Genomic DNA, 26278 nt, shown 5'->3' on the forward strand with positions numbered 1-26278 from the left:
AGTATGAATGAATGAATGAATAAATGGCACTCAACCATGTTGGCATCCTCATTTTGTTTTTCCATTCATACGCTAAAGATGCATTCTGTTGAGATTCTCATGTATCGCAAGTTCCAACCTGCTTTTTTTTTTTTCTATTGCTAGGCAAAAAATTCACAATTGTTTTAACTTCTATCAACTATTTCCCAATATAATAATAAAATCAAACTTAACTGAATGATTTTAATATATTAACAATAATTACTCTAACAAAAGAAGAAATTATTTCTGTAATCTTATGTTACTTTCAAGTATTATTTATTTATATATTTTACCGTGTTCCCTGCAATATTACTATATTTAGAGGGATAGCGAGTAGGCTGGTGAGCCTAACACCTGGAAAATATTTAATCATCAATGGATTTGGGAAATTGACAGGATAATGGGACACACCTCATGAAACTGGGATGTTTGGTTTCCTGTCCTGACATTTAAAGCATTCACTCCATTGTAAGATGAAAAGAGTTATTAATGTCTTTGTATGAAGTCGCACTGGCTATCATGCCAGACTAAATTAAAATGAATTAAATGGACTTCTATTCTAAATACTGCCCTATTATGTCAGCCACTATAGCTTATCGTGATTCAATGGTATTCTTTCGAAATGGGCTTTCTGGAAACAGGATAGGTAGCCACACGCATCCCATTGATTTGCCATGCCTGGTTGTTTGTTTAGCCCCGGAGTCACCTCCCTACTTCTGGTATTACTGGTTCTAGCTTTCCGTGAGCTGTCAGAGGTTTGTCATACTGTACAGCAGTATTTGTGCATCAGCAAGTGGAGTTCATGCTTGTTTAGTCTAACTGTATTGATGCAGGTCAGAAGGACAATAGCGTGAGAGGACAAAGATATCCGAAGGTAAGCTGATCTGTCTGTTTTGCATCTTGTGCATTTCATGGAGCTGTTATTTTACTGTATTTTACTGCTTATTATACAGATAGTGTCTATTTGAGTGTTACTTCATTCCTAGTAAATGTGTGATATAGCATTTATGGTATGTTAATGTTACTTTAGGAATTTTAGTAGCAAATAAGCATGTGCCAATTATACTACTGGGTAAAGCATGTAAAAACTAAACTAAAAAATGTTTGGAAGCTGACATAGAAATCATTTGCATGTTTCAACATGCAAATCACATGTTCATGCACATACACATATGTGTGCATTTCAACACCTCTCTCTCAGCAGGAATGCTGTTAAAGTTTGAGCTCTGTGCTGAATTTGTGACTGATTTGCTTTGTCGTTTGATTAAGAATATCTGTAAGGTCTGCTAATTTGTTTTGATTTGTTTGCATTTGTGTGCATACAGTAGTCTCAAAAGTATTTGAATATGTAAGGCATATGAAAACATGATCCGCTGATGGTTTCGCAACCAGAAAGTGTTACAATATTATATACTGTAACACTATATGTGACCCTGGACCACAAAACCTGTCTTAAGTCGCTGGGGTATATTTGTAGCAATAGCCAAAAATACACTGTATGGGTCAAAATTATTGATTTTTGTTTTATGCCAAAAATCATTAGGATATTAAGTAAAGATCATGTTCCATCAAGATATTTTGTAAAATTTTGTAAATATATCAAAGCTTAATTTTTGATTAGTAATATGCAATGTTAAAAACTTTATTTGGACAACTTTAAAGGTGATTTTCTCAATATTTTAATTGTTTTGCACCCTCAGATTCCAGATTTTCAAATAGTTGTATCTCGACCAAATATTGTTCTATCGTAGCAAACCATACATCAATGGAAAGCTTATTTATCAGCTTTCAGATGATGTATAAATCTCAATTTGGAAAAATTGACCATTATGACTGGTTTTGTGGTCCAGGGTCACATATAATATGCAGTATATATATTTTGTCTTCCTATTAAACAGGTTTTTCAGTATATAAATCATATAACAATTTATGTTTTGATTGAAAAGTATGCTTTTATTTAAAAAAAACAATGCTTTGCAATGGCATTCATATACAGTACTACTTTTCAAATGTTTGGGGTCAGTATGATTTAACATACTTAATACTTTTATTCAGCAAGGATGCATTAAATTGATTAAAAGTGACAGTAAAGACATTTGCAATGTTACAAAAGATTTCTATTTCAAATGTTGCAAATCAGCATATTAGAATGATTTCTGAAAGATCATGTGACACTGAAGACTGAATAATGATGTTGCAAATTCAACTTTCCATCGCAGAAATAAATTGCATTTTAAGATATATGCAAATAGAAAAGAGTTATTTTAACTTGCAATAATATTTAACAAAGTTTTAACAAATAAATGCAGCCTGTGTGAGCAAACTTTCAAACTTTTAAAAAACTGCCTCTAATCTTTTGAACAGTAGTAAACATTTTTGTAGCTTGTTCATATATATTAGTTAGAAACAAAAGCAAAAGAAATAGTAGAGAGAGAGAGACAGAGGGGGAATGTGTGCATGGGTTGTGACTTGTCGAAAAGCCTCAAACTTTTCACATGCGAAACCAGCCAACATTCATAACCGCAACATGACGAACATCCCAAAATTGGTTTCATATATGACAGGTGTCCTGAAGTAACTCTAACTCTGCAGTTGTAAGACTTGCGTATCGGTCATCTGTGAGCCGACATACCTGCTTCTAATTACAGGTGCTTTTATGTTGTGGCATCTAGCATGAATGAATGTTTCTGTGTCAGGGCTTACTAATTGTCCTCCTAGGCCGCTTCGATTGTCTGTACTTCCTCTCTGGCATTTTTAAAGCTTTGTCAGTGTTGTTTAAATGTTTTAATGATGTCGTAAAACCTCCGGTGTAAAGATAAAGAGTTACGTTTGTAGTATAGGGAATCATGATGAATTAATGAGTATGTTTGCTCTAGACAAAGGTCAAAAGGCAGCTGTCACAGCAGGCTGGGGCTTTGTTTACAGTGGCAGTGGCATGCTATGAACATGTCGAAGTTGACAAATCTTTGGAATTCAGAGGTAGTATCCTGGCACAATATAAGCTTACTGGCCACTTAATAAAAGACATGGCTTAATTCAGGAACGTATGACTCATTATTTAATGATCTTGAGCATCTGCTCATCATTAAAAGATGTCATGATGTCTAAAAACCTCAAAGTGGTTTGAGGTTAAACAGAGTAGATTAATTCCAGCACTGTGACATAATGATTCTATCTATCTATCTATCTATCTATCTATCTATCTATCTATCTATCTATCTATCTATCTATCTGTCTGTCTGTCTGTCTGTCTGTCTATCTGTCTATATCTAAAAAATATTACATTTTAAAAATAAGTTTGTTTTTTTTTTGCTCACCAAGGCTGCTTTTATTTGATCAAATATACAGTAAAAACAGTAATGTTTTCAAATATTATTACAACTATAACAATTTTAATATATTTTAAAATGTAATATATATCTGTGATGGTAACACTGAATTTTCAGCATTGTTATCCCAGTCTTCACTGTCACATGAAGTCATTCTAATACGCTGATTTGCTGCTTAACAAGGATTTCGAATCTGACCCAAATTTAACCTGCTTGATAAGAGTCCTGCCCTGAACACATCTACATGACAACCAGTGGCGATTTCTTTAAGACTGCAAGGGAAGCTCAGCTTCCCCTATAATGTCACAAAATTAATGGTCAAATTATGTACTATTGTATTAACATTTTATTGACTAAAAATGCGTTAGAAAACGTTCATCTCAAAGACGAGTTCGTTCAGAATCAGTTAGATATAGCAGGTCGGCTGACTTAATTTTCTTCTCATACATTCCCGTAGCGTCACAGTGCATTTCCCCGTTGAAGCCCAGCGTCCATTGACTTCAATGCGGCTGCTTTGAACATTTTTTTTCAGTGCTTTGAAACTAGACGGTCATTGGATAAACGCTGCGATTATGTCCCGCCCACGGACGCTCAGCGTCTCTGGGGGTGAATGAGGAGCAAATGAGCAGTGGGCTGGCCTGGACTCCGAGCTTCTGCGTGATGATTGGAGGGTCTGTCGAAAGATTGCATCTCCTTTTGACTGACAGCGATTTTGTACTATAAGGAATCGCTGAAGCTATTCGCGCTCAGTCCCATCGCGGATTTCTCAAGTTCAGTCGAAATAAAAACTGCTGCAACCTATTTCTTTATATTTGCTTGGCGAAATTGCTTGATTTTAATCATACATTTCACACAATTATACACCACATTCCTTGTTTCACTTTTACAGAGTTTAATATTTTTTTTTAGATCGTTCATTCATTCATTGATTACTTGGTGTTCCTTAAAGACATGGAGTTGGACAGTGCAATGCCTTTACAAACTGTTCTCATTAGTGGCAACAATTGGAGCTACATCTGCAGGTGTAGAAGTTTAAAGCGGCTCAAGTCCTACACCCGAAACACAATGGGCCAAGGCCGTTTAAGCAGCCTAGCTCTGCTGGCCATTGAGAGGACACTGGTCAAGTCACTGGAAAAGACGCCTAGTTGGTACGACAGGGTCACAGACCGTTTTCTTGAAAAGGAATGTAGGGCAGAATTTACTTTTAAATAAATAGACAATTTTATGATGTAGGCCAAAAATGAGCTTCCCCTATTTGACAGACCAGTAGCCACCACTGATGACAACATATAATAGTCATAGTGCAACCCGCTGGCAACAGGAGGTGACATATTTAACACTGTAATGCACTCCTAGCAACATACTAAAATATACTTTTTAATTTGCTGTTAGCCCCCAGCTCTTTACAAATGTATCAAACTAAGCATTTCTTAAGAATTATTTGTTCTCCATATGTAAAACGTTTTGCAGAGTTTGGATAATGCACTTTAAAGATTTCCAAACTTGCTGTTTTCTTTTTTACTGTTACTTTAATAAATTGCATTGCAACACCGTTCAAAATATCCAAAATTTGTTCACAAGTTAGCATCTTCAATATTTTGGCATCATGTTGACAAAGTTGACAAAGGTAGGAATTGCATGATTCTTAGGAGGAGTATGCAACTATAGCTAAAACTAACTCCCTCACTTTCATCAAAAGGTGGTGCTATAGAGCGCCTCCTCCATGCCCACTTGAGCTTTTGCTAATGTCTAACAGTTGATAACTATGTGTATCAAGTTTCATGAAATTCTAAGCATGTTTAGTGCCTCAAAAACACTAGAAAATAAATTTACGATATCAAGAATCCCTTCGCAGTTTTACATCTGTCATTTTGACACTATTCGAATGAAGTTTGAAGCAAATCAGGTAAAAATAAGATGATGATTTCGAAGCGTATTAAAAGTGACACACTTCCTGCTGCCAGTTGGTGGCGCTATAACTTTAACTCATAATAGTCAATCTATGTGATTGGCCTCATACAACAAATAAACCACAAAAACAAAGTAACTAGCAATTTTGTATCTAAAACATAACTTAATCTATATAAACCTTTTGTTTATTGAACTGTTGTATAAAAGCAGTAGCACAGAATAATTTCCCCTCCTTGTAACTGCAACCACTTTTGTCATCATTGCTAGTTGTAAGGTGCTTTTATATATAATGTTTACATTGTGGTGTACACATTATATGCTATAAAGTATAGAGCTTTGTGTCCATTGTCTACATTTTGCTTGCTTTTTGTGTTGATGTCCTAGTCTGGGTTCATGTGTTGTTGCATTATGTATGTTCAGCTGTACTAAGACATATTGTAAAGTGAGTGTGTCCTTGACTCTGCTATTAAGGCTGTGTTTATACTTTCTACATGCCATATGGTGGTAGAAAGCATTAAGTACAACAGGCAGGTCAAGCAAACCACAAAATGACACAAAGCACTGCAAAAAAATTCATCATCAAATTGAGCATAAACATAAAAATTGCCTTATGTGATTGTGACTTTCAACACATGCTGTGTTTTATCAACAAGCGATTGTGTGTTTTGTCTGAGCACAATGCAATCACGTGCATCTGCCGACCCTATAAGAGAGCATTAGGAATTAAGACAATAGTCTTCATTATACTAAGAGGATTTTTGCTGCTGAAACACTGCATGCTGCTATCACTAATCAAAACAGTTTCCTACTTGACAGCTCACACTTTTCTGTTTATGAATGATTATAGGAGGATAAAATGATTCAAGGTTTGTTTTTACAGTCAAATAGCTTAATCGCAAAGTCTCTTCAGACTGCTGTGTTTTCATGTCAAGGTTGTTCTGATGCGTTGCACTGTATAGGCAGGAATTCCAGCACTTTCTGGACTTTTCTTTAGTGGTTTGTGAATAGCTTGGCGGATCAGGCTTTATTTGAATCTTTGTCAAAGGTTTAGCGAGCCTCCTATCCCAGTGAGAGGCTTTGCCGACATATGTCTCCTCACTGGATCCCCTTTAGTGCTTTGCTGGAGTGCCGGGGCATGTTTTCGGACTCTCTCTCTCTCTCTCTCTGTTTGTGTGTGTGTGTGTAGGAATTTGAAGAGCATGCTGAGAGTTTGGATGCTCAGTCTGAATGCTGTGTAATACTATCACTAGCACCTCTGGGAATTACTGTCTTGGCTGCATGTGTGTGAGTGTGTACTTGTAAGTAAGTATAGTTTTCTTATTCTGTTTAGCTAGCTGTTTGTTAATGGTTAAAGTATGTGGTGACAGTGAATTAAATGAGAAATGTGTACCTGTAAGCCTCAGCAGTTTTCTCTGATGTTAGTCTGTGATATCTTTCTGTATTCATGCTCTAGGATTAATGGATGAAATATGCAGTCATGTGCTCCAGTGAGTTTGTCTTACTCAGGTTCATTGTTTGATTTAACTTGCTGCGCATGTTGTTTTTAAATTGTTCATTCGAAATAGATCTGTAAATAATTACAGTATGATTTCAAGCGGATATATTTAGTTTGGTTAGGAGTGCTGTTGCACATAATTGCTCTAAATGTGCCATTTGTTTGCCAGATTTAAATATCTCACTGGTTTTATGTTTGTGAAGTATGTCAGAAGTTTACTCCATGTTGTGTTGAGAAGCCACAGGCACTTGTGAGGGGCAGAGGTCACCGGTCTACATCTCCTTAAGAGATTCACAGGTCAAAAGTTTGCTATTTTCTACAACATTCAAATACATCTTGCTCTCAGAAAAAAAAAAAAAAAAATACAGCACCCATGCTTGTCTTAGGACAACTTTGATGAAATTTTTTTTGATCCACTTCAAATGTTGACTAGTGTATATGAAGAGTACTTTCTGTCTAAGTACTGGTACTTCTGATTGAGCTGAGCATTAAATTTAGCGAGTTTGAATTAAAATTATTTGATGGACATATACTATGTGTCAGAACTTTTAGCTTGTTTTGCATCTGAACTCTATATATATATATATATATATATATATATATATGTATATTCTGAGAGCTCAGGCTATTTAAATATACAGAGTATATTATTATTAATTATTATTTCTTTTTTAATTTCTAAAGATGATATCGCATTTGTGTGCAAAAACAAACTGTCAAAAAATATTTACAGATGAAAATACCTTTATAGCAATAAATATAATCAAGCAACATTTAAGTAAAAAGACTATTCAACTAAAAATACTATTCAGCACTACCATTTGGAGTCAGTTCTTTCCTGTTCAGAAAGGATGCATTAAATTACAGAATATTTCAGTGCCATATTTTCAGTTTCTTGAGCAACAAATGATAATATTAGAATGATTTCTGAAGGATCATGTGACACTAAAGACTGGAGTAATGTTGCTGCAAATTCAGCTTTGCCTGACAGGAATAAATTACATTTTAAAATATATTCAAATAATTAAAAAATATATATATATTTTATAATAATTCTGATTTATTTTATTGTGATCAAATAAATGCACCCTGGAAAAGCATAAGGATTTTTTTTTTTTTTTTTTTAATATTAAAAAATCTTTCCAAACCCAAACTTCTGAATGGTAGTGTAGTTATTTAAATTATTTTAATAATATTGCAAATGAGTCTCCAGTGTGATTAAAGCAGTTAACAAATCCATTCAGCCCAAACGCATGTATTTTGCATCTTCATCCTCTTCATCCAAACTTATATATTCTTATTAATTATGTTTTTATTATCTGTCAACTTATGCATATTCTGAAATTAAGTTAGAGGCCTTTTGACTGAGCGTCCTTTCAGACACCATTTCACTCCTTCAACGTTTTCTTTTTTACCCCAAATCATATCCTTTGATTTATGAAAGATACCCGCGAAACCCTCAACAAAAATGATAAAACTGATCTTTTTCTGAAAATATATGTGATTTCAGGTATTATAGCTTATTATAGCTGCCTAAGCTTTTAAAACAGATAACTACATTAATATCACTTTAAAATACATTACTGCACACTAATTTATTCCAGTTTATATTTAATAAATATTCAACTGAGCTTATAAGAGCCATTCACACAGGCCCTAGTCTGTCTGCATTGTTGTTTCCTTTGTTTTTCCATGTAAACATGCACCAGATGGATGACTATCTTTGTCTATCATTCCCATTCATCTCGATAACAAACATCAAAGTTTTATAAAGTTTCACTTGGCTCTTTTAAATTTTTAAACAGAACCACTATCATTCTGATGACACATTTCTCCTTCTCAGCATCTCAGGACATCACTGTTGTCAGATCAGTTAGTGTGCTGATTCTTCAAGTCCATCCAGGTGTTTTGATTGCTCTTAATGAGACAGAGGAAGACTTATCCACCCAGCCTTCAAATTATGAGCCCGGGGCGAGAGTGATCTATCTATCACCTCCGGCCACTCCTGCATAAGGAGAGTTAATCTGAGGTTGATGCTAGTAATTTGTGGAGGCAGCTTGACTCTTTGCAGCTCGCGAGTGTAAACGATTATGTGTGGAATGAGCCTGTGGCACGAGCGCTTACGGTTCATCAGCCTTCACGGAGGCGTGAAGGCAAACAACGCACACGAGTCAGCGAAATAAACAACGTGAAATTCTTTTCTCAGCTGACGTCTTTCATTTTAGCCTTGCAACCTTTGTGTCTTGACTTTGCACATGCTGAAAATGCTTTCTAAAGGTTTCGAGAAAAGTTTCAATTGAATTGCAATGCCATATTGTGTAAAGAAGAAAACGTAATAACATATTTTCAGTAGACCTTGATTATATGTGAGTGTAAATAAATTATATCTCGCTATTTTCTGTGATGATAATTGCACAGTATTTTGTTGAGTGTGTTTTTGAGTTCATACCTTGGCTGGTTTAGGCATGTCATGGACAGCTGACACCCAAAGCTTGTCATATTCTTCATATTTTGTGCAAAGAACTTTAAGGGCAGGTATTTGCGACCTTAAATGGTTTTTCAGGAGCATTTTGACCTTTATAAAGGCATTTTTCTAACCTTATTATTTTTCTGTCAAAGTCAAAAAACAATCAATAAATTCAGTTATAATAATAAGGCATTATAGAGCTGTTACCAGTCAAATGAAATTAGTTTCAACAAAGTTAATTTTTGCACTGCCAAAGTGGCATAGAATTTGCTTCAGATTTTTTTAAGGTACACTTGCACAGACTCTGTGATGCATGAATGCATAAAATGCAATGAGAATAAAGTTAAAAAAAAGATATATATAAAAAAAGATATGTATATATATATTCAATATGTAAATGTGAAATGCTAAAAAATGAAATTATGCTTTAAATGAAATGAAAACGGACAGTAGCTGGCAGCAAGTAACTGTCATGAGTGAGTCACTGAGTCATTAATTTAGCCGATTCATATGCTGATTCATTTAGAAATGGAGCAACTCTCTGCACCGCATGACCTTTTACAACCTGAACTAACCTCATCCTGTCCTAAAAAGGAACTTTTTGATGCTAATGAGTAATAAGGGTGTGAATGGGTCCTTTCTATGATATCATTGCCTTCTTGTTTCTTCTGAAGGTTTGTGATTCTTTTTTGCACCACATGACTCGATTTCGCAGACAAATGTATTTCAATATTAATAAATGACAGATTAACAATAATCAGTTTTGTTAAAAAAAAATTTTCTTTGACGCAGCTTTGAAGCAGCAATTCCCAGGGTTCAAGCTCTTTAAGGCATTTAAGCACATATGAAAAAAGACATTATTTAGCAAGCATGTAACCACATCAATCAATAATTTAAAAAAGCATTTTTGGCAAATCCAGATGATTTACCATAGAAATATATATATTTTTTGTTTATGACTGTGACAGCACCAGCTGTGGTCTGATCTCTTTAAAACTCTGCATGCTTGTGTAGAATCACTTGTTGCATGTGCTCAGCCAGTTTCGTGAAGTTTTGAGTTTTCCTTTAGGCTTTATAGGATTTTGAGTAAATTTGGACAGGCCCCTTTTAACGACCCCGTTATAGCATCCCAAAGGCTAAATTAATAATAATTATTGGCCTAGAGAGTCCAGAGAATTGTACTGCAGCTATTATTTTCCAGAATGAATGAAAAGTCCAGGACTAGTTCACAAAAGAAAGTTTTTGACATCTTCTCAATCATTTAACAAATGATTTGATTGACAGCAGTGGTTCTAGAAGCAAAGTTGTTCTGGAATGAGGAGTTGTATCAAATGATATGAATATTGCGCATATGTCCTCAGTGGCTGATTTCTATCACATTTCTCTCAGACCTTTGGGGCCATGAGTTAAACAGGCCCACTGAGTTTCATTTTGATCGGCCTCCGTTAACCTTGTCTAACAGGTCCTCAAAATTCATCTGCCAGTGGTGGCCATGTTTTTCGAGATACGCAAATGTCCCTGTAGACACTTGTGGCACGTTGGACCAAGACAGTGCACAATAATTTTCATGTTGATTAGAAAAATGGTTGTACCGTTATAGCCTTTTTTATGTTTTTTCCCTCTTATAGCACCACCAAGGTCACAATTTATTTTTCTGTGACCTCAGATTGAGCTCTTACATAACTGTTCTGAGTTGGGTTGAAAATTCTACTTTTTTTTTTTTTTTTTGATAATTACTGATATTAACTCTCCAGAAAATCTTTCTGCACTGGTTCAGTTCCGATCGGGCGAAGAAACTAGGACTAGTTTGCAAAAGTAGGTTTTTCGAAAATGCAAAATACCCAAAAATTTCAAATCTAAGGCATGTGTTTTGTTCGGTGTGAGCCAAGGATTCCACCGACATAAGACACTTGAGCCTGTGACTGACTGTTTAGTGACTGACTGCCCCGATTGGGGTGAGCCTGGGTCACATTGAAAACGTTAAAAGCATCTCACCTGCTGTAAATCCAAAATCTTGTAAAACACCTAAGAGTACCGGTTCAAAGCGAACAGCTCTTCAAATCTCCTCTCAGGTTTGCTGTAGAAGGATTTATTACAATTTGTCCTCTGTTCTTACTCTTGTACTCTTTTATGTCTCTTTAGATCTTTTCCTTAGAGGAGTCAGTGAAGACCTCTTACTACAAGAACAGCTTTCTGAGGGTGTTTTGAGCATTTCCTTCATCTTTGTCCTTATCTGCTGACTGGGATGAGGGGGCTCAGGAGCCTTATTGTCGGGCTTCTGTCGGCCACCTTCTCCACTGCCTTTGGTCTTTATTTCCCTCCTCACGGTAAGTGCCAGGACAGATAAATTGCTCTCAGGTGTTTGTTATTATCGATGCAACTTCAACTTGAGGCTACAATCATTATTCAACAGTATTACATCCAGTAAACCCTTCTAGAAAGGAGCTTCCTTTTTAGCACAGATGACCATTTCAACAGCTCTTTCATCCTGTGATATGTTTCCTGTAGTGGAGCAGCTGCCGACCATCACCGCTCAGACCTCAGGCTCTCTCATTGCCCTGCCATATGATGAAAACTTCCTGTTCAAGTGTGAAGCCAAAGGCAACCCAAGACCTACGTGAGTGAGACGTCCGGCACTTAAAGGATTAGTTCACTTCCAGAATAAAAATGTTCATGTCTTTCTTTCTTCAGTTGAAAAGAAATTAAGGTTTTTGAGGAAAACATTTCAGGATTTTTCTCCATATAGTGGACTTCAGTGGGGATCAACGGGTTGAAGGTCCAAATTGCAGTTTCAATGGGCTTTACACAATCCCAGCCAAGGAATAAGGGTCTTATCTAGTGAAATAAGTCATTTTCTAAAAAAAATCACATTGGAAAGGAAGTGTGGTTTGTTCTCTGTCTGCAGTTTGGACCTTCAACCCGCTGAAGTCCACAATATGGAGAAAAATCCTGGAATGTTTTCCTCAAAAATGTTAATTTCTTTTCGACTGAAGAAAAAAAGAAATGAAAATCTTGGATAACAAAGGAGTGAGTAAATTATCAGGAATTTTTTTATTCTGGAAGTGAACTAATCCTTTAAGAAATATCAAAATTCAATTGCCTTTAATGAGCTCTAAGATACTTAGTGCAACGTTAAAATTCAATGTGAAAATAAGGTGTTTTTCTGTCACTGTAAATATTATTTACATCTAAAGAAATAATAGGTGGAATGAAATGTTAGTGTTGTTAAAAGCTTCCTGTTGTGTGTTTTTAATTAAACAGGTACCGCTGGACGAAAGATGGGATGGATTTTGACCCGCGTAAAGACCCTAGGCTCATTAAAGACGAAAGTAGTGGGACCTTTGTGATACCCAACATTAGAGATAAAGTGAAATACCAGGGAAAGTACAGATGTTATGCCTCAAACAAGCTCGGAACTGCAATATCAGAAGAATCTGAATTTATTGTGCCTAGTAAGTCACAGTTCATAAATACCCCCTTTCACACATTATCTCTGCTGCTTATTGTGAATTGAATATAGCAGAACTCTAGAGAATCTAGTATTAAGAATTTCCTCATATCTGTTCCAGGATATTTGCATATTCCATGTAACCCCTTAAGCAAATCCAAAATGATGTTTTTAATCTTGTTAATATCTGTCTTGCACTTTAGTAAGAAACTGACTGCTATGAATTTAAAGCTGTTTGTTTGTGTTGTTTTTGTGCTTGCTCACAGTGGTACCAAAGTTTCCCAAGGAGAAGATAGAGCCAGTGGTGGTCACCGTGGGCGATTCTGTGGTTTTGGAGTGTAACCCGCCACAAGGCATTCCACCATGGCAGCTGTACTGGATGACCAAGGGTAGTTCAAGACACTTTAAATCAGTTTCCTGCACATCACGTTTGCCAAATAAAGGGATCCAAGCAGATCATTTTAATGCTTTTGCATATGAATGTCTTGTTTGTTTGAATATCACTTCTTCTTAAAGGGATAGTTCACCCAAAAATGAAAATAACCCAATGATTTACTCACCCTCAAGCCATCCTACACTGTAAAAAATAAAAAACACAATTTGTTGAGTCAGCTTAAAATAATTTACCCTGCTGCCTTAACATTTTAAGTTCAGTCAACTAAAATAAGTTTAGTCAACTTGAAATGTTGAGTTGGACTGAGGAACAACTTAGATATTTGTGTTTGCTAAACTTAAAAGATGGGTAAGTAACCCAGCTGCCTTAAAATTTTAAGTTGATTCAACTCAAATATCTAAGTTGTCACTTAGTATAATTTAACACTTCAAGTTGAATGAACTTTTTTTGAGTTGACTGAACTCAAAATTTTAAGGTAGCCAGATTACAAATTATTTTAAGTTGACTCAACAAATTGTTTTTTATAGTGTAGGTGTATATGACTTTCTTCTTTCAGGCGTGTACAGTTGAGTTATATTAAAAAATGTCCTGGCTCTTCCAAACTTTATAATGGCAGTGAGTATGGTTGAGATTTTGAAGCAAAATAAAGGTTTGCTTACACTATGTCTACGTCCTACATCATCTGCTTTAACGCCACTTTCTCATGAATGTGCATACGACACATTAAATTTATTTAATTTATGAAATTACAGTTCATAAAGTTTCAGATATGGATATTTTTCTTACACAAATGCATCGATTCAATTCAGAAGCCCTTTATTAACCATCCAGAGCCGTGTGGAGCACTTTCTATGATGGATGGATGCACTTTATTGGACTTCAAAATTTCAACACCCATTCACTGCCATTATTAAGCTTGCAAGAGCCAGGGCATTTTTTAATATAACTCCGATCATATTCATCTGAAAGAGGAAAGTCATACACACCTAGGATGGCTTGAGGTTGAGTAATGGGGTAATTCTCATATTTGGGTGATCTATCACTTTAAGATTATTAGTTAAAATGATTAAAAAAAAGTTACTGAAACGCTCAACACAATTAACAACAACAAAAAGAAAAAAAAAAATTTAATTAATGTGAAGACAAAAAAATATAAAAAATACAATACAAATATAAAAATGATACAAAAATAACACTGCTTCAGATTTCCTCAGCTGTAAAAGCAAACACTTTTGTTTCTGATACGACAGTCATCTTCTTGTTTTTGGCTAGACAGATAAACAGATGCGTGCTTATATTTCAACCAACTGTATATAACTATCTTTTCTGGCGCCAGACTGGAGTTTCACCGCCTCCGCTAATAACAGGTTTTTGATGATAAACGTTACACGTTGCAAATTGTAAAGAATGCTGGGAATATATGACATTTGAAGAATTTGATTGTTTCATTCAAGCCAGAAAAACAATAGATCAGGCGATCTCAAATGCTCACACCTGAACACAGAACAAAACTGTTGTAAAACATCAATAAAAACAAGCATTAAAATTAATTTTAAAAACATAATATGGAATATGGGAGCATTTTGGTTTCCAAATGTATTTTCTTTTTATGTATTATTCACCCAAAAATGAAAATTGTGTCTTTTGTTAAAAGAGTGTCGGTAACCAAATAGTTTATGGTAGCCATTCACTTCAGTAGTAAGAAAAATACTATGGAAGTTAATGGGGACCAGCAACTGTTGGATTATCAGCAGTCTTCAAAATGTCCTCTTTTCAGCAGAAATTCATGAAAGTTTGGAACAACTTGAGGGTGAGTAAATGATAACAAGATTTCATTTTTGGGTGAACTATCCCTTTAGTTTATATAATTTATCTTTAGTTACATTATTAGTTTTTGTCTTGTTTTCCAAAATAAATAACCATAAATAAATCTAAACATTCTTAAAAAAACATAAATTTACTTGAGAAGGAAAGAAATATTAGATTCAGAATAATCTAATGAAATATAATCAGGTTTGGGTTTAGTGAGGATAAGAAATTAATTTTTTAAACCCCACTGGCAAATATATTCGTTATAACCATAAAAATCTCTAGATTTTATTAACTTTCTCTGAAATTAAGACAGCAAGACTTACTGTGTGTAATTTTTCTCATCAAGTAAATGTACCTTGTTTTAGACATTTATCCTGGAAAACAAGACATTTGATTAAAAATGCATTGAGTGTTATTATTGTACGTCTTCACTTCTTGAGCTGAAGAGGCGGCTTAATCATGTTGAGCCACCTACACTTCATGAGAGGAAAAAAAATGTCTGAGCATTCAAAGCTCTGCCCGTGATGCCTGTTATCTGCTGTGCAGTCTGTCAGATGGGACGATTCCTGGGCGGTTTGGATGGTTGCCCTCTCCAATGTCCTGTTGCTCATGTTAATCTAACCCTCCTCTCTGCATTGTTCTCAGATCTTCGACACATTGAGCAGAATGAGAGGGTGTCCATGGGCCTCAATGGGAATCTGTATTTCTCTAATACAGTGGAGTTGGATAGCCATGATGACTACTGCTGCTTTGCCTCATTTTCCAAGATACGCACAATCGTTCAGAAACCCAGCATGGTCTTGAGGGTCAAGCCAAGTATGTGGAATGAATCTCATAAACATCATATGGTTTAAAGGAAATAGTGAGGTTTATACATTACTGTTTAAACGTTTGGGGTCAGTAAGATTTCGCAATGTTTTTGAAAGAAGTCTCTTATGCTCACCATGGCTTCATTTATTTGATCAAAAATACAAAACAGTAATATTGTGAAATAGTATTACAGTTTAAAATAACTGTTTTCTACTGGAACATTTAAAAATGTGATTTATTCCTGTGATGCAAAGCATCATTACTCCAGTCTTCAGTGTCACATGATCCTTCAGAAATCATTCTCATATGATGATCTGCTTGTTAGAAAACATGTATAATTATTATCATTCATGAAAATAGTTGAGCTTCTTCATATATATATATATATATATTTATTCAAGATTCAAATGATCAGCATTCATACATCATCACAAATGTATTTACTGTCAATTTTCATAATTTTTTTATGGTTTATTTTTCTTAAAACATACTATTCCCAAACAGTTAAAAATGAATTGTAATCTGTAGTTTGCATATATACATATTTTCACAACTAAACCACTATCCACCACATCAATGAAACCTGTTATGCTGGTTTGGGGTGACGCAAGACAAAATCTTGCTTGCATGAACACCTGGACAAAAGCACAGCATAATGTAACAAGATTGTTTTTGAAAGTATTTTTAGCTTGACACAATGTCATGAAAATGCAGCTCTTGTGACACTGGAAAAAAAACTGTGAGATGCACAGATTGATTACTTCCAAAAGCAGTGTTCAAATGGCGGTAGTGACGATTCATTAAAGTGGATGTAATTCATAGATGCAGACTGGTTTTAATGTATTGTCAGCATGCTGTCCTTTAGCATGCCAATAATTTAACAGTAACTGTCAGTTTAAGAGTAACGTAACCCTCTTTAAAGTCAACGTGACGTCAAAATTGATTATCCTATTTCACTGAGGAATACAGACATTGTTTTGCATTAATACAGTGTGTTTAGCACAGCTAAAAATATTACTATTAAAAAAACTAAACATACAGTTGAGGTCAAAAGATTGCATACACCTTACAGAATCTGCAAAATGTTAATTATTTTAACAAAATAAGAGGGATCATACAAAATGCTATTATAGAAGTTTAATTTATAAAAATGACCCTGTTCAAAGTTTACATAAGCTTGATTCTTAATACTGCGTTGTTACCTGAATGATCCACAGCTGTGTTTTTTTTTTATTTAGTGATAGTTGTTCATGAGTCACTTGTTTGTCCTAAACAGCTAAACTGCCCGTTGTTCTTCAGAAAAATCCTTCAGGTCCCACAAATTCTTGGTTTTCCAACATTTTTGTGAATTTGAACCCTTTCCAACAATGACTATGATTTTGAGATCCACATGCAACTATTACAGAAGGTTCAAACACTCACTGATGCTTCAAAAGGAAACACAATGCATTAAGAGCCAGGGGTGAAAACTTTTGGAATTTGATGATCAGAGTAAATTTTACGTATCTTGTCCTCTGGGAAACATGTAGGTATCTTATGTAACTTCTGAAGGGGAGCACTAAATGAAAAAATATGATATTTAGGCAAAATAAGAAAAATGTACACATCTCATTCTGCTCAAAAGATTTCACCCCCCCTTAATGCATTGTGTTTCCTTCTAGAGCATTTGGACCTTCTGTAATAGCTGCATATGGATCTCAATATCATACAGTCATTGTTGGAAAGGGTTTAAATACACAAAAATGCTGCAAAACTAAATAATTTGTGGGACCTGAAGGATATTTTTGAAAAACAGCAGGCAGTTTAACTGTTCAAGACAAACAATTAACATTTTGCAGATTCTGCAAGGTGTATGTAAAATTTTGACCTCAACTGTAACCAGTCAAATCAGTTGTTGTACAATTTGACCACTCTGACCTATCCTTAATACAGTTATGTCATATTTATATGTATTGTATATACCAGGAGTGCTCAACCCTGGTCCTGGAGATCGACTTTTCTGCAGAGTTCAGCTCCAACCCTGACCAAACACACCTGAACCAGCTAATTAGGATCTGAAGGAGCACTTGATAATTACAGACAGGTGTGTTTGATCAGGGTTGGAACTAAACTCTGCAGGAAGGTCAAACTCCAGGAACAGGGTTGGGGACCCCTGGTATATACAATATATGTACAGTATATATGTTATCTATTACCATTTAAATGTGTTGAAAATTCAAATAATAATTTTCTCTTTCTTTTTTATTGTAATTCAGGTCAGGGGGATGATAACACCATGAGTGGTGAGTCACACGTCACAGAGTAACATATTTTGTCAAATGTGCTGTGTATCAAATATGCAAAAACCTTAATTTAACTTTTTTTTGTGGCTTTTGTTACCATGATTTTATATAAGGACTTTTTTTTTGTGCCACAAGAAGTTTAGCTTTGTTGGGCTTTAGTACTTGCTGGTTTGTCAGCTATTTCTGGATTTCAGACTGTGAGATTTGTTTTTGTTTGAGCTGTGTGCTTTTATAAGAATCATTAAAATGTGACTCCACACTGTCACTTTCAAAATTGTTTGAAAATGGCCTGTTCTCTGCGAATATATCTAGAATTTTTCTTCAGACTTAGGCCCATTCTTGTTCAGACATGAAGTTATGTTTCTTTTTTTATCCGCGCTGAGGCCATTTACCATCATTTGTCCCCATTTAGTTCAAAAGAGGAAGCCGAGTATTTTGGTGCCCTCCAGTCATTCAACAACATACCTAAAAAAAGGAGAAGAGCTGGAGCTGGAGTGTATCGCAGAAGGACTGTGAGTTCACTTTTCTAGGACCATGTTGGGTTTACAAACACTACACAGCAGCAAAGCATTTTCACTGACAGAGAGAGTGACCGCCGTTTATTTTGGTCTTTTCTCAGGCCTACACCGGAGGTAGAATGGATCAAGATGTGGGACAACTTACCAAAGCGTACACAAATCAAGAACTATGGAAAGCTTCTGACTATACCAAACATCACCAATCAGGATGAAGGGAAATACATGTGCAAAGCCAAGAATGATCTCGGTGAAGCTGTGCATCATTTCCAAGTTGTTGTAGAAGGTATGCAAACATTTACAAGGTCTTAAGCCTGAATTTTATTTGGGGATGTGATGATTCCTGGCTATTCTAGTCAGTAAATCTGTTGGTTATGTTTACAGTAAGGTTCCATGTGCTGACAAATTACACAAACTAACAATAGAATATACATCTAAATCATTTATTAATCTTACTTAAAGCGCTAGTTCACCCAAAAATGAAAAGTCTTTCATTAATTACTCACCCTCATGATGTTTCAAATGTATATTAATTAATACCTCAATCTGCATGACCATATTTTACAAGTTTTAAGGTCATGTGACTTACAAACACAAGGGGGCAGTATTGCTCTAGATAGGAAGTTGTATTTCTCTCTATCCCTGTTCATATGTTGTGTGTCTCAGAGCCGCCCAGATGGCAGGAGGAGCCAGTGAAGAGTCAGTTAGCAGAGATTGGATCCGACATCCACATCAAGTGTTCTGCTACAGGAAAACCACAACCCACAATCACCTGGAAGAGAAATGGCCATCCTCTTGATGGTGTGTTAAACCCCCTCCTCTCCCACCCTTATCATGGGCATTTGACTGAATTTGTCGGCTCAAAGCCACTGCCAAATCTGCAATTACTGGCAGCGAGAACAGTCTGTTGTTCCTTTCTGGATTTTCTCATCAGTTAGACTTTGTAAACAGCAGCGAATATGTGGCCACCTCTGTATTTATGCACAATTTACATGCTCTGGTGAAATGAAATATCAACAGCAGATGAGAAAAGTCAATGATTTATCTTTCAAATATGTACCTCACAAGTTTATTGCTGCTATAAGGGTGTGAAATATTATAGTATAGAAAACACTGGGGCTAGCTGTAACATATTTTACTTGATTTCACAGAGTGGGTTTATTTGTAAAAGTCAATTTGTATATAGACACATAGAGTGGCATGTGAAAGTTTGGAAACCCCTTGCAGAATCTGCATATATATATATATGTATATATATATAAAGAGTAAGATATTTTACATAAAAGATGTTTACATACAGTCAACAAGACCAGAAAAAAAAATTGCTGAAATTATTAAAATAACCCTCTTCAAAATTTTGGGAACCCTTTTTTTAAATACAGTTTTTAATACTGTGTGTGGTTATCTGGATGATGTACGATGATTTTTTTGTTTTGTGATGGTTGTTCATGAGTCCCTTGTTTGTTCTGAGTTAAACTGAAGTTCTTCGGAAAAATCCTCCAGGTCTTGCAGATTCTTCAGTTTTCCAGCATCTTTTGCAAATTTGAAACCTTTCCAGCAATGACTGATGATTTTGACTGTATGATCTTTTCAGGACAATTAAGGAACTCAAACACAACTATTAAAAAAAGGTTAAAACATTCACTGATGCTCAAGAAACAAACACGATGCATTAAGAGCCGGGGAGTGAAAACTTTTGAAGGGGATGAAGATGTCCAAATTTTTCTTATTTTGTTGAAATATCGTTTTTTTTTCCCATTTAGTACTTCCCTTCGGAAGCAACAGAAGATACTTGCATGTTTCCCGCAAGACAAATTAAGTACAATTTACCTTGATCTTCAAATTTCAAAAGTTTTCACCCTCCGGCTCTTAATGCATTGTATTTCCTTCTGGAGCATCAGTGAATGTTTGAACCTTTTTTACTAGTTGTGTTTGAGTCCATCAGTTGTCCTCAGTGTGAAAAGATTGATCTCAAAATCATACAGTAACTGCTGGAAAGAGTTAAAATAGATGCAAAAGATGCAGGAAACTGACGAATCTGCAGGACCTGGAGGATTTTTCTGAAGAGCAGTGCTCAATTTAACTGTTCAGAACAAACAAGGGACTCATGAACTACCATCTCAAAACAGAAAAAAAAAACAGTCGTAGATCATCCAGGTAACCACACACAGTATGGAACCAAGGGTTCCCAAACTTTTAAAGAGGGTTATTTTAATAATTTCAGCTTTTTTTTTTTTTTGTCTTGTTGACTATATGTAAACATGTTTATGTAAAATATCTTGCTCAGGACAGTACTAAATAAAAAATAACATGCATTTTGTATAATTTCTCTTATTTTGTTAAATGTATTCACATTTTCACAGATTCTGCAAGGGGTTCCCAAACGTTCGTATGCCACTGTAATTTCAAGTCTTGGCTATTAAACATTTCCACTGTTATTGCCACGTGATCAGTAAGAGTTTATTAGATACTGATATTAAAATTAATTCAGCAAGGATGCATTAAATTGATCAAAAGTAACAGTAAAAACATTTATAATGGTACAAAAGTATTCTATTTCAAATAAATGCTGTTATTTAGAACTTTCTGTTCATCAAAGAATCCTAAAAAAGTGTTAACTTTTTAACTAACTTTTAATTAGTAATAATCAGAAAGGATCATGTGACACAGAAGACTGGAGTAGTGATGCTGAAAATTCATCTTTGCATCACAGGAATAAATTACATTTTTTTAAATATATTCAGATAGAAGACAGCTTTTTTTTTTTTTGGTAAAAATATTTCACAATATTACTGTTTTCACTGTATTTTTGAACAAATAAATGCAGCCTTGGTGAGCAAAAAAGACCATTCAAAAGCATTACAAATCTTACTGACCCCAAACTTTTGTGACAACTAACCCCAGTCTCTCCTAAACACTCTGGGTGCCAATTCAAACTTGTTTTCTCCCCAGATTTCCCTTCTACCAATTACAAAGTGCTTGATGACAGAATAATCATCCTCAGAGCGGAGAAGACAGACACTTCAGTGTACCAGTGTGAGGCGTCCAACAGACACGGGACCCTACTTGTCAACACTAACGTGCTTGTCATGAGTGAGTATTTCACTTACCTGTGCAAATTGGAAGAAGATGAATATCATGTTGCGATTTTCAGAGCGCAATAACAGGTCAGCTCTGCTGATGCGAAACCCACCTCATTTACATGTATCAATTAATCATAGCACCAGAGGAGAGGTTTGTGGTCCTCATTGAAGTTTTCTTGCCTTTGATTATGATATGATGCTCTTGCTGACATGTAATGGCTTAAGGGTTTCAGCAGCTGTTGGTTCGTAATTGACGTAGAAGAAAAACATGAAACATGAGCACGAGTGTGCGTCTACGAACTACTTCGGTCACTGTCTTCTGTTTGTAGCTGGCAGAAGAAGAGAGCTCTTTTATATGCTAATAGCTTTTTTACAGTTTAATTGTGATTTCGGGAGTGTGCCTCGGTTTCAAACTACAGCACAGAAAGTGAACCATATGCCACACTGCCTGTTTGATGTTTGTCTGTGTGCATGAATGTTTTGACTAATGGTCTGGCTTTCTCTCAGATCACCCCCCTTTGATTCTGACGCGGAATTATCTGGACTACGCGACCATGTTAGGCAGGAGTGTGATCATGGACTGCAAAGTCTTTAGCTCACCACCTGCCACCATTAACTGGTAAGTTTGGTAACAAGCGTTGTGATTTTAACAATGTGTCCTAACCAGGTGCAACACGACGAGCCACAAGTGAGTGTCTCTTTTCTGTTAATCAGAGTTTTTTCCTCAAGCAACCGCAGCAAGTGAAGAGCGGCACTACGAAGTACTTTATTAATTTATATTAAACATCAAACTTGGAGGAGAGATTAATTATGGAAGAATTAGAGGTTATGAAACAAATTAATCAAATTGCACAAGGTCAATCATGATGAAAAGCATGCCATCCAGTATAGAAGCCATGACTGTAGTCCCTAGTGAAAAATAAAAATACAAAAATTTATTTAAAATACATTTAGTTAATGCTAAGTATACTAGTACAAATACATTTACATATTATGTACTTAAAGGAACACTCCACTTTTTTTTTTGAAAATAGGCTCATTGTCCAACTCACTTAGAATTAAACAGTTGAGTTTTAACGTTTTCGAATCCATTCAGCCGATCTCTGGGTCTGGCGATAGCACTTTTAGCACAGTTTAGCATAGATCATTGAATCTGATTAGACCGATAGCATCTCGGTCAAAAATGACCATATATAATGACGATATTTTTTCCTATTTAAAACTCAACTCTTCTGTAGTTACATTGTGTACTAAGACTGACGGAAAATAAAAAGTTGCGATTTTCTAGGCTGATATGGCTAGGAACTATTCTCTCATTCCAGCGAAATAATCAAGGAACTTTGCTGCTGTACCATGTGTGCAGCAGGCGCAATGATATTACGCAGTGCCTAAAAGTGACCGGTACTAAGTTTGTGTAGATGCAGAGTTGCAGCTGGTGTTGTGCCCATTTTCGACCCCCTGCCAAATTATTACCCCCTCTCATTGAAATTGCTACCTGATTGCCTAATCCTAACCCCACCTCTAATCCTAACTCCTCCCCCACACCTAATCCTAAACCTACTAATACTAGGGGGGTAGCAATCTGGCAGGGGTCGGAATTCGGCACAACACCGGCAGAGTTGATGGCTGTGTAATATCATTGCGCCTGCTGCACCCATGGTACGGCAGCAAAGTTCCTTGATTATCACACCGAAATGAGAGTATAGTTCCTATCCATATCGACCTAGAAAATCACAACTTTTCATTTTTCATCCTTCTTTGTACACAATGTAACTACAGAAGAGTCAAGTTTCAAATCGGAAAAATATCGAAACTCTTTGGTCATTTTTGAGCGGGATGCTAACAGTCTAATCGGATTCAATGATCTAAGCTATGCTAAAAGTGCTGCCGCCAGACCCTGATATCGGCTGAATGGATTCGAAAATGGTAAAACTTAACTGTTTAACTCTAGTGGAGTTGGAAAATGAGCCTATTTCAAAAACGTGGAGTGTTCCTTTAATAAAAATATCCTGCAGTTGTACTTTTAGTATACTAAACTGGTATATTTATAGTCTGCTTAAATTGGAACGACTAATTTTCTACCTAATGCACTTAAATTGAGTGGAAGTCAAACTAAAGATATTCTTAAATATATTTGATTGTGCTAAAGTGGAACTATTGCTAGTACACAATAAATATTTTGAATTTAAAGACCGATATTATTTAAAGATCATACAGTCCTCAACAATAGTGACACTGAAACATATTTTAGGCTTAATAATAATAAATGTGCATTGTGCACAAGTAATACAAATAATTTAATTATAATTCATAAATCAGTAAGTCTCAAGCGATATGTCAGTAAATATGTTAATAGACTTGAACTATACGTAGTATAAAATTTAAATCTATTACTTTTTTACTAGGTGTTTTAGGTTTTTCATGAAAGAGCGTGCAAATGGATAATGCCTCTGATTGGTTGTTTTGATCTGTCCATTCACATTTACGGGAGTCTTGTCACATCACGCCTGGTTAGGACGCGGTGTATAAGTGTTAATTAAGTGTGGTACCTGTCCATCAATTAAAAAAGTACTTAGGCATATATTTAAGATGTATGTATGTTAATTGCATATCAGACTTTCATCAATTTAGATTAGAGTTTTAATATAGCCTAATAAACATAATGTGATGCATGTTTGGTTTACATAGTTGAAATGTGTTTTAAATGCACAGTAACATTCATGATTTGTTTATGATAAATGTGTAAACCTCATTTATCATGAACAAATCATGATATATACTAAAATGTATTTGAGTGTACTACAAATACATTTACATATTTATGTACTTAATAAAAATACCCTGCAGTTGTACTTGATATAACAAACTTGTATACTTAAAGTATGTTAAACTGGAAAAAACTAATTTTGTATTTTAAATAGTAGTTCCGAAGTAAAACTAAAAATATACTTAAAGGAGAAGTTCACTTCCAGAACAAAAATGAACACATAATTTACTCACCTCCTTGTCATCCAAAATGTTCATGTCTTTCTTTCTTTAGTCGTAAAGAAATTGTTTTTTGAGGAAAACATTTCAGGACTTCTCTCCATATAGTGGACTTCAATGGTGCCCGCGAGTTTGAACTTCTAAAAAGCAGTTTAATTACAGCTTCAAAGAGCTCTAAATGATCCCAGCAGAGGAAGAAGGGTCTTATCTAGTGAAATGATATATATATATATATATATATATATTTTTTTTTTTAAATTACAATTTATATACTTCTAAAAATCAAATGCTCGTCTTGTGTAGAACTTGCGTGAACTCTGTTTATTCCAGTTCAATACGGTTAGGGTATATCGAAAAACTCCCATCTAATTTTCTTTATAAAAAAAAAAAACAGCGATGCAGGGCAATTTGAAGTAGGAGAAAGTAAGACGGGAGTTTTTCGACCTACCCTTGAACTGGAATACACAGAGTTCATGCAGAGCTAGACAAGACCAGCATTTGAGGTTAAAAAGTATATAAACTGTATTTTTCAGAAAAAAACCAATCCTTTTGCTAGATAAGACCCTTCTTCCTCTGCTGGGATTGTTTAGAGCCCTTTGAAACTGCATTTTGGAAGTTCAAACTTGGGGGCACCACTGAAGTCTACTATATGAAGAAAAATCCTGAAATGTTTTTCTCAAAAAACATAATTTCTTTACGCCTGAAAAAATAAAGACGTGAACATCTTGTATGACAAGTGGGTGAGTAAATTATCTGTAAATTTTGTTCTGGAAGTGAACTACTCCTTTAAGTATATCTGATTGTGCTGAAGTGTACACTTTAAATAGCCTGCATTTAAAGACTGATATTATTCAAAGATCATCAATAGTGACATTAAAACACATTTTAGGCTTATTATTAAGAAGTAGTACTCCAAATAAAGTTATTATATTATAATTATAATTTTTAAATCGGTAAATCTCGAGCAATATGTCAGTAAATATGTTAATATGAACTATACTTATTATGAAATAAATGTATTTTAAATATATTTTTATTGGGTTAGGGTCATTATTGATATACTTATTACATTTCTAATTTATATAACGATAATTCTTTATAACTATATTATTTCTATTTAACTGCCTACAAGCCTGAAAAAAAAAGCTTTTTGATTAGCCTACACTGTAAAAAACAATTTGTTGAGTCAACTTAAAATAATCTGTTACCTGGCTGCCTCAAAATTTTAAGTTCAGTCAACTCAAAAAATGTTTATTCAACTTGAAATGTTAAATTGTACTAAGTAACTAAGTAACTGAGTTGATTCAACTTAAAATTTTAAGGCAGCTGGGTTACTTATTTTGCTTTTAAGTTTAAGTTGTCACTTAGTACAACTTAACATTTCAAGTTGACTAAACTTAGTTGACTGAACTTAAAATTTTAAGGCAGCAGGTTAATGAATTATTTTAAGATGACTCAACAAATTGTCTTTTTGGTTTTTTAACAGTGTAGACAGCAATGCACATTCATGCTGGCCTAAAGTGAATTAGAGAAATGCATAAATAAATATTATTTGTTGTCTGTATATTGTCCACTATATCTAGCTAAACATCCTTAAAAACTTCCTAAATTACATTTTAATTAACATTTTGTTAAAAGTATGCAAAATGATTTTTGCAGGGTTTTTAGTATGGTTTTACGGTAGCTGTTAGATTACATTTGTTGAGTGATGACAGCAATGCAGACC

At 35.0% G+C, this 26278-nt stretch overlaps 1 protein-coding gene across 15 annotated transcripts in view; it reads left to right on the forward strand.

Moving 5' to 3' along the window:
• Positions 1 to 746: 746 nt before the first annotated feature.
• chl1a (cell adhesion molecule L1-like a) overlaps positions 747 to 26278 on the forward strand; it is a 56844-nt gene continuing 31312 nt past the window's right edge. For all 15 annotated transcript variants that reach the window (XM_051097167.1, XM_051097175.1, XM_051097177.1 and 12 more), the window contains exons 1-12: positions 747 to 895; positions 11366 to 11550; positions 11732 to 11840; positions 12485 to 12675; positions 12938 to 13060; positions 15523 to 15693; positions 17943 to 17969; positions 18382 to 18481; positions 18589 to 18770; positions 19151 to 19285; positions 21437 to 21577; positions 22075 to 22186. In XM_051097167.1, coding sequence (XP_050953124.1) covers positions 11469 to 11550; positions 11732 to 11840; positions 12485 to 12675; positions 12938 to 13060; positions 15523 to 15693; positions 17943 to 17969; positions 18382 to 18481; positions 18589 to 18770; positions 19151 to 19285; positions 21437 to 21577; positions 22075 to 22186 — 1373 coding nt within the window. In that variant the 5' untranslated portion in view covers positions 747 to 895; positions 11366 to 11468. The remainder of the gene's footprint in view (positions 896 to 11365; positions 11551 to 11731; positions 11841 to 12484; positions 12676 to 12937; positions 13061 to 15522; positions 15694 to 17942; positions 17970 to 18381; positions 18482 to 18588; positions 18771 to 19150; positions 19286 to 21436; positions 21578 to 22074; positions 22187 to 26278) is intronic.

Source organism: Labeo rohita, chromosome 23, assembly GCF_022985175.1.
Source record: "Labeo rohita strain BAU-BD-2019 chromosome 23, IGBB_LRoh.1.0, whole genome shotgun sequence".
In the NCBI taxonomy this organism is placed as follows: domain Eukaryota; kingdom Metazoa; phylum Chordata; class Actinopteri; order Cypriniformes; family Cyprinidae; genus Labeo; species Labeo rohita.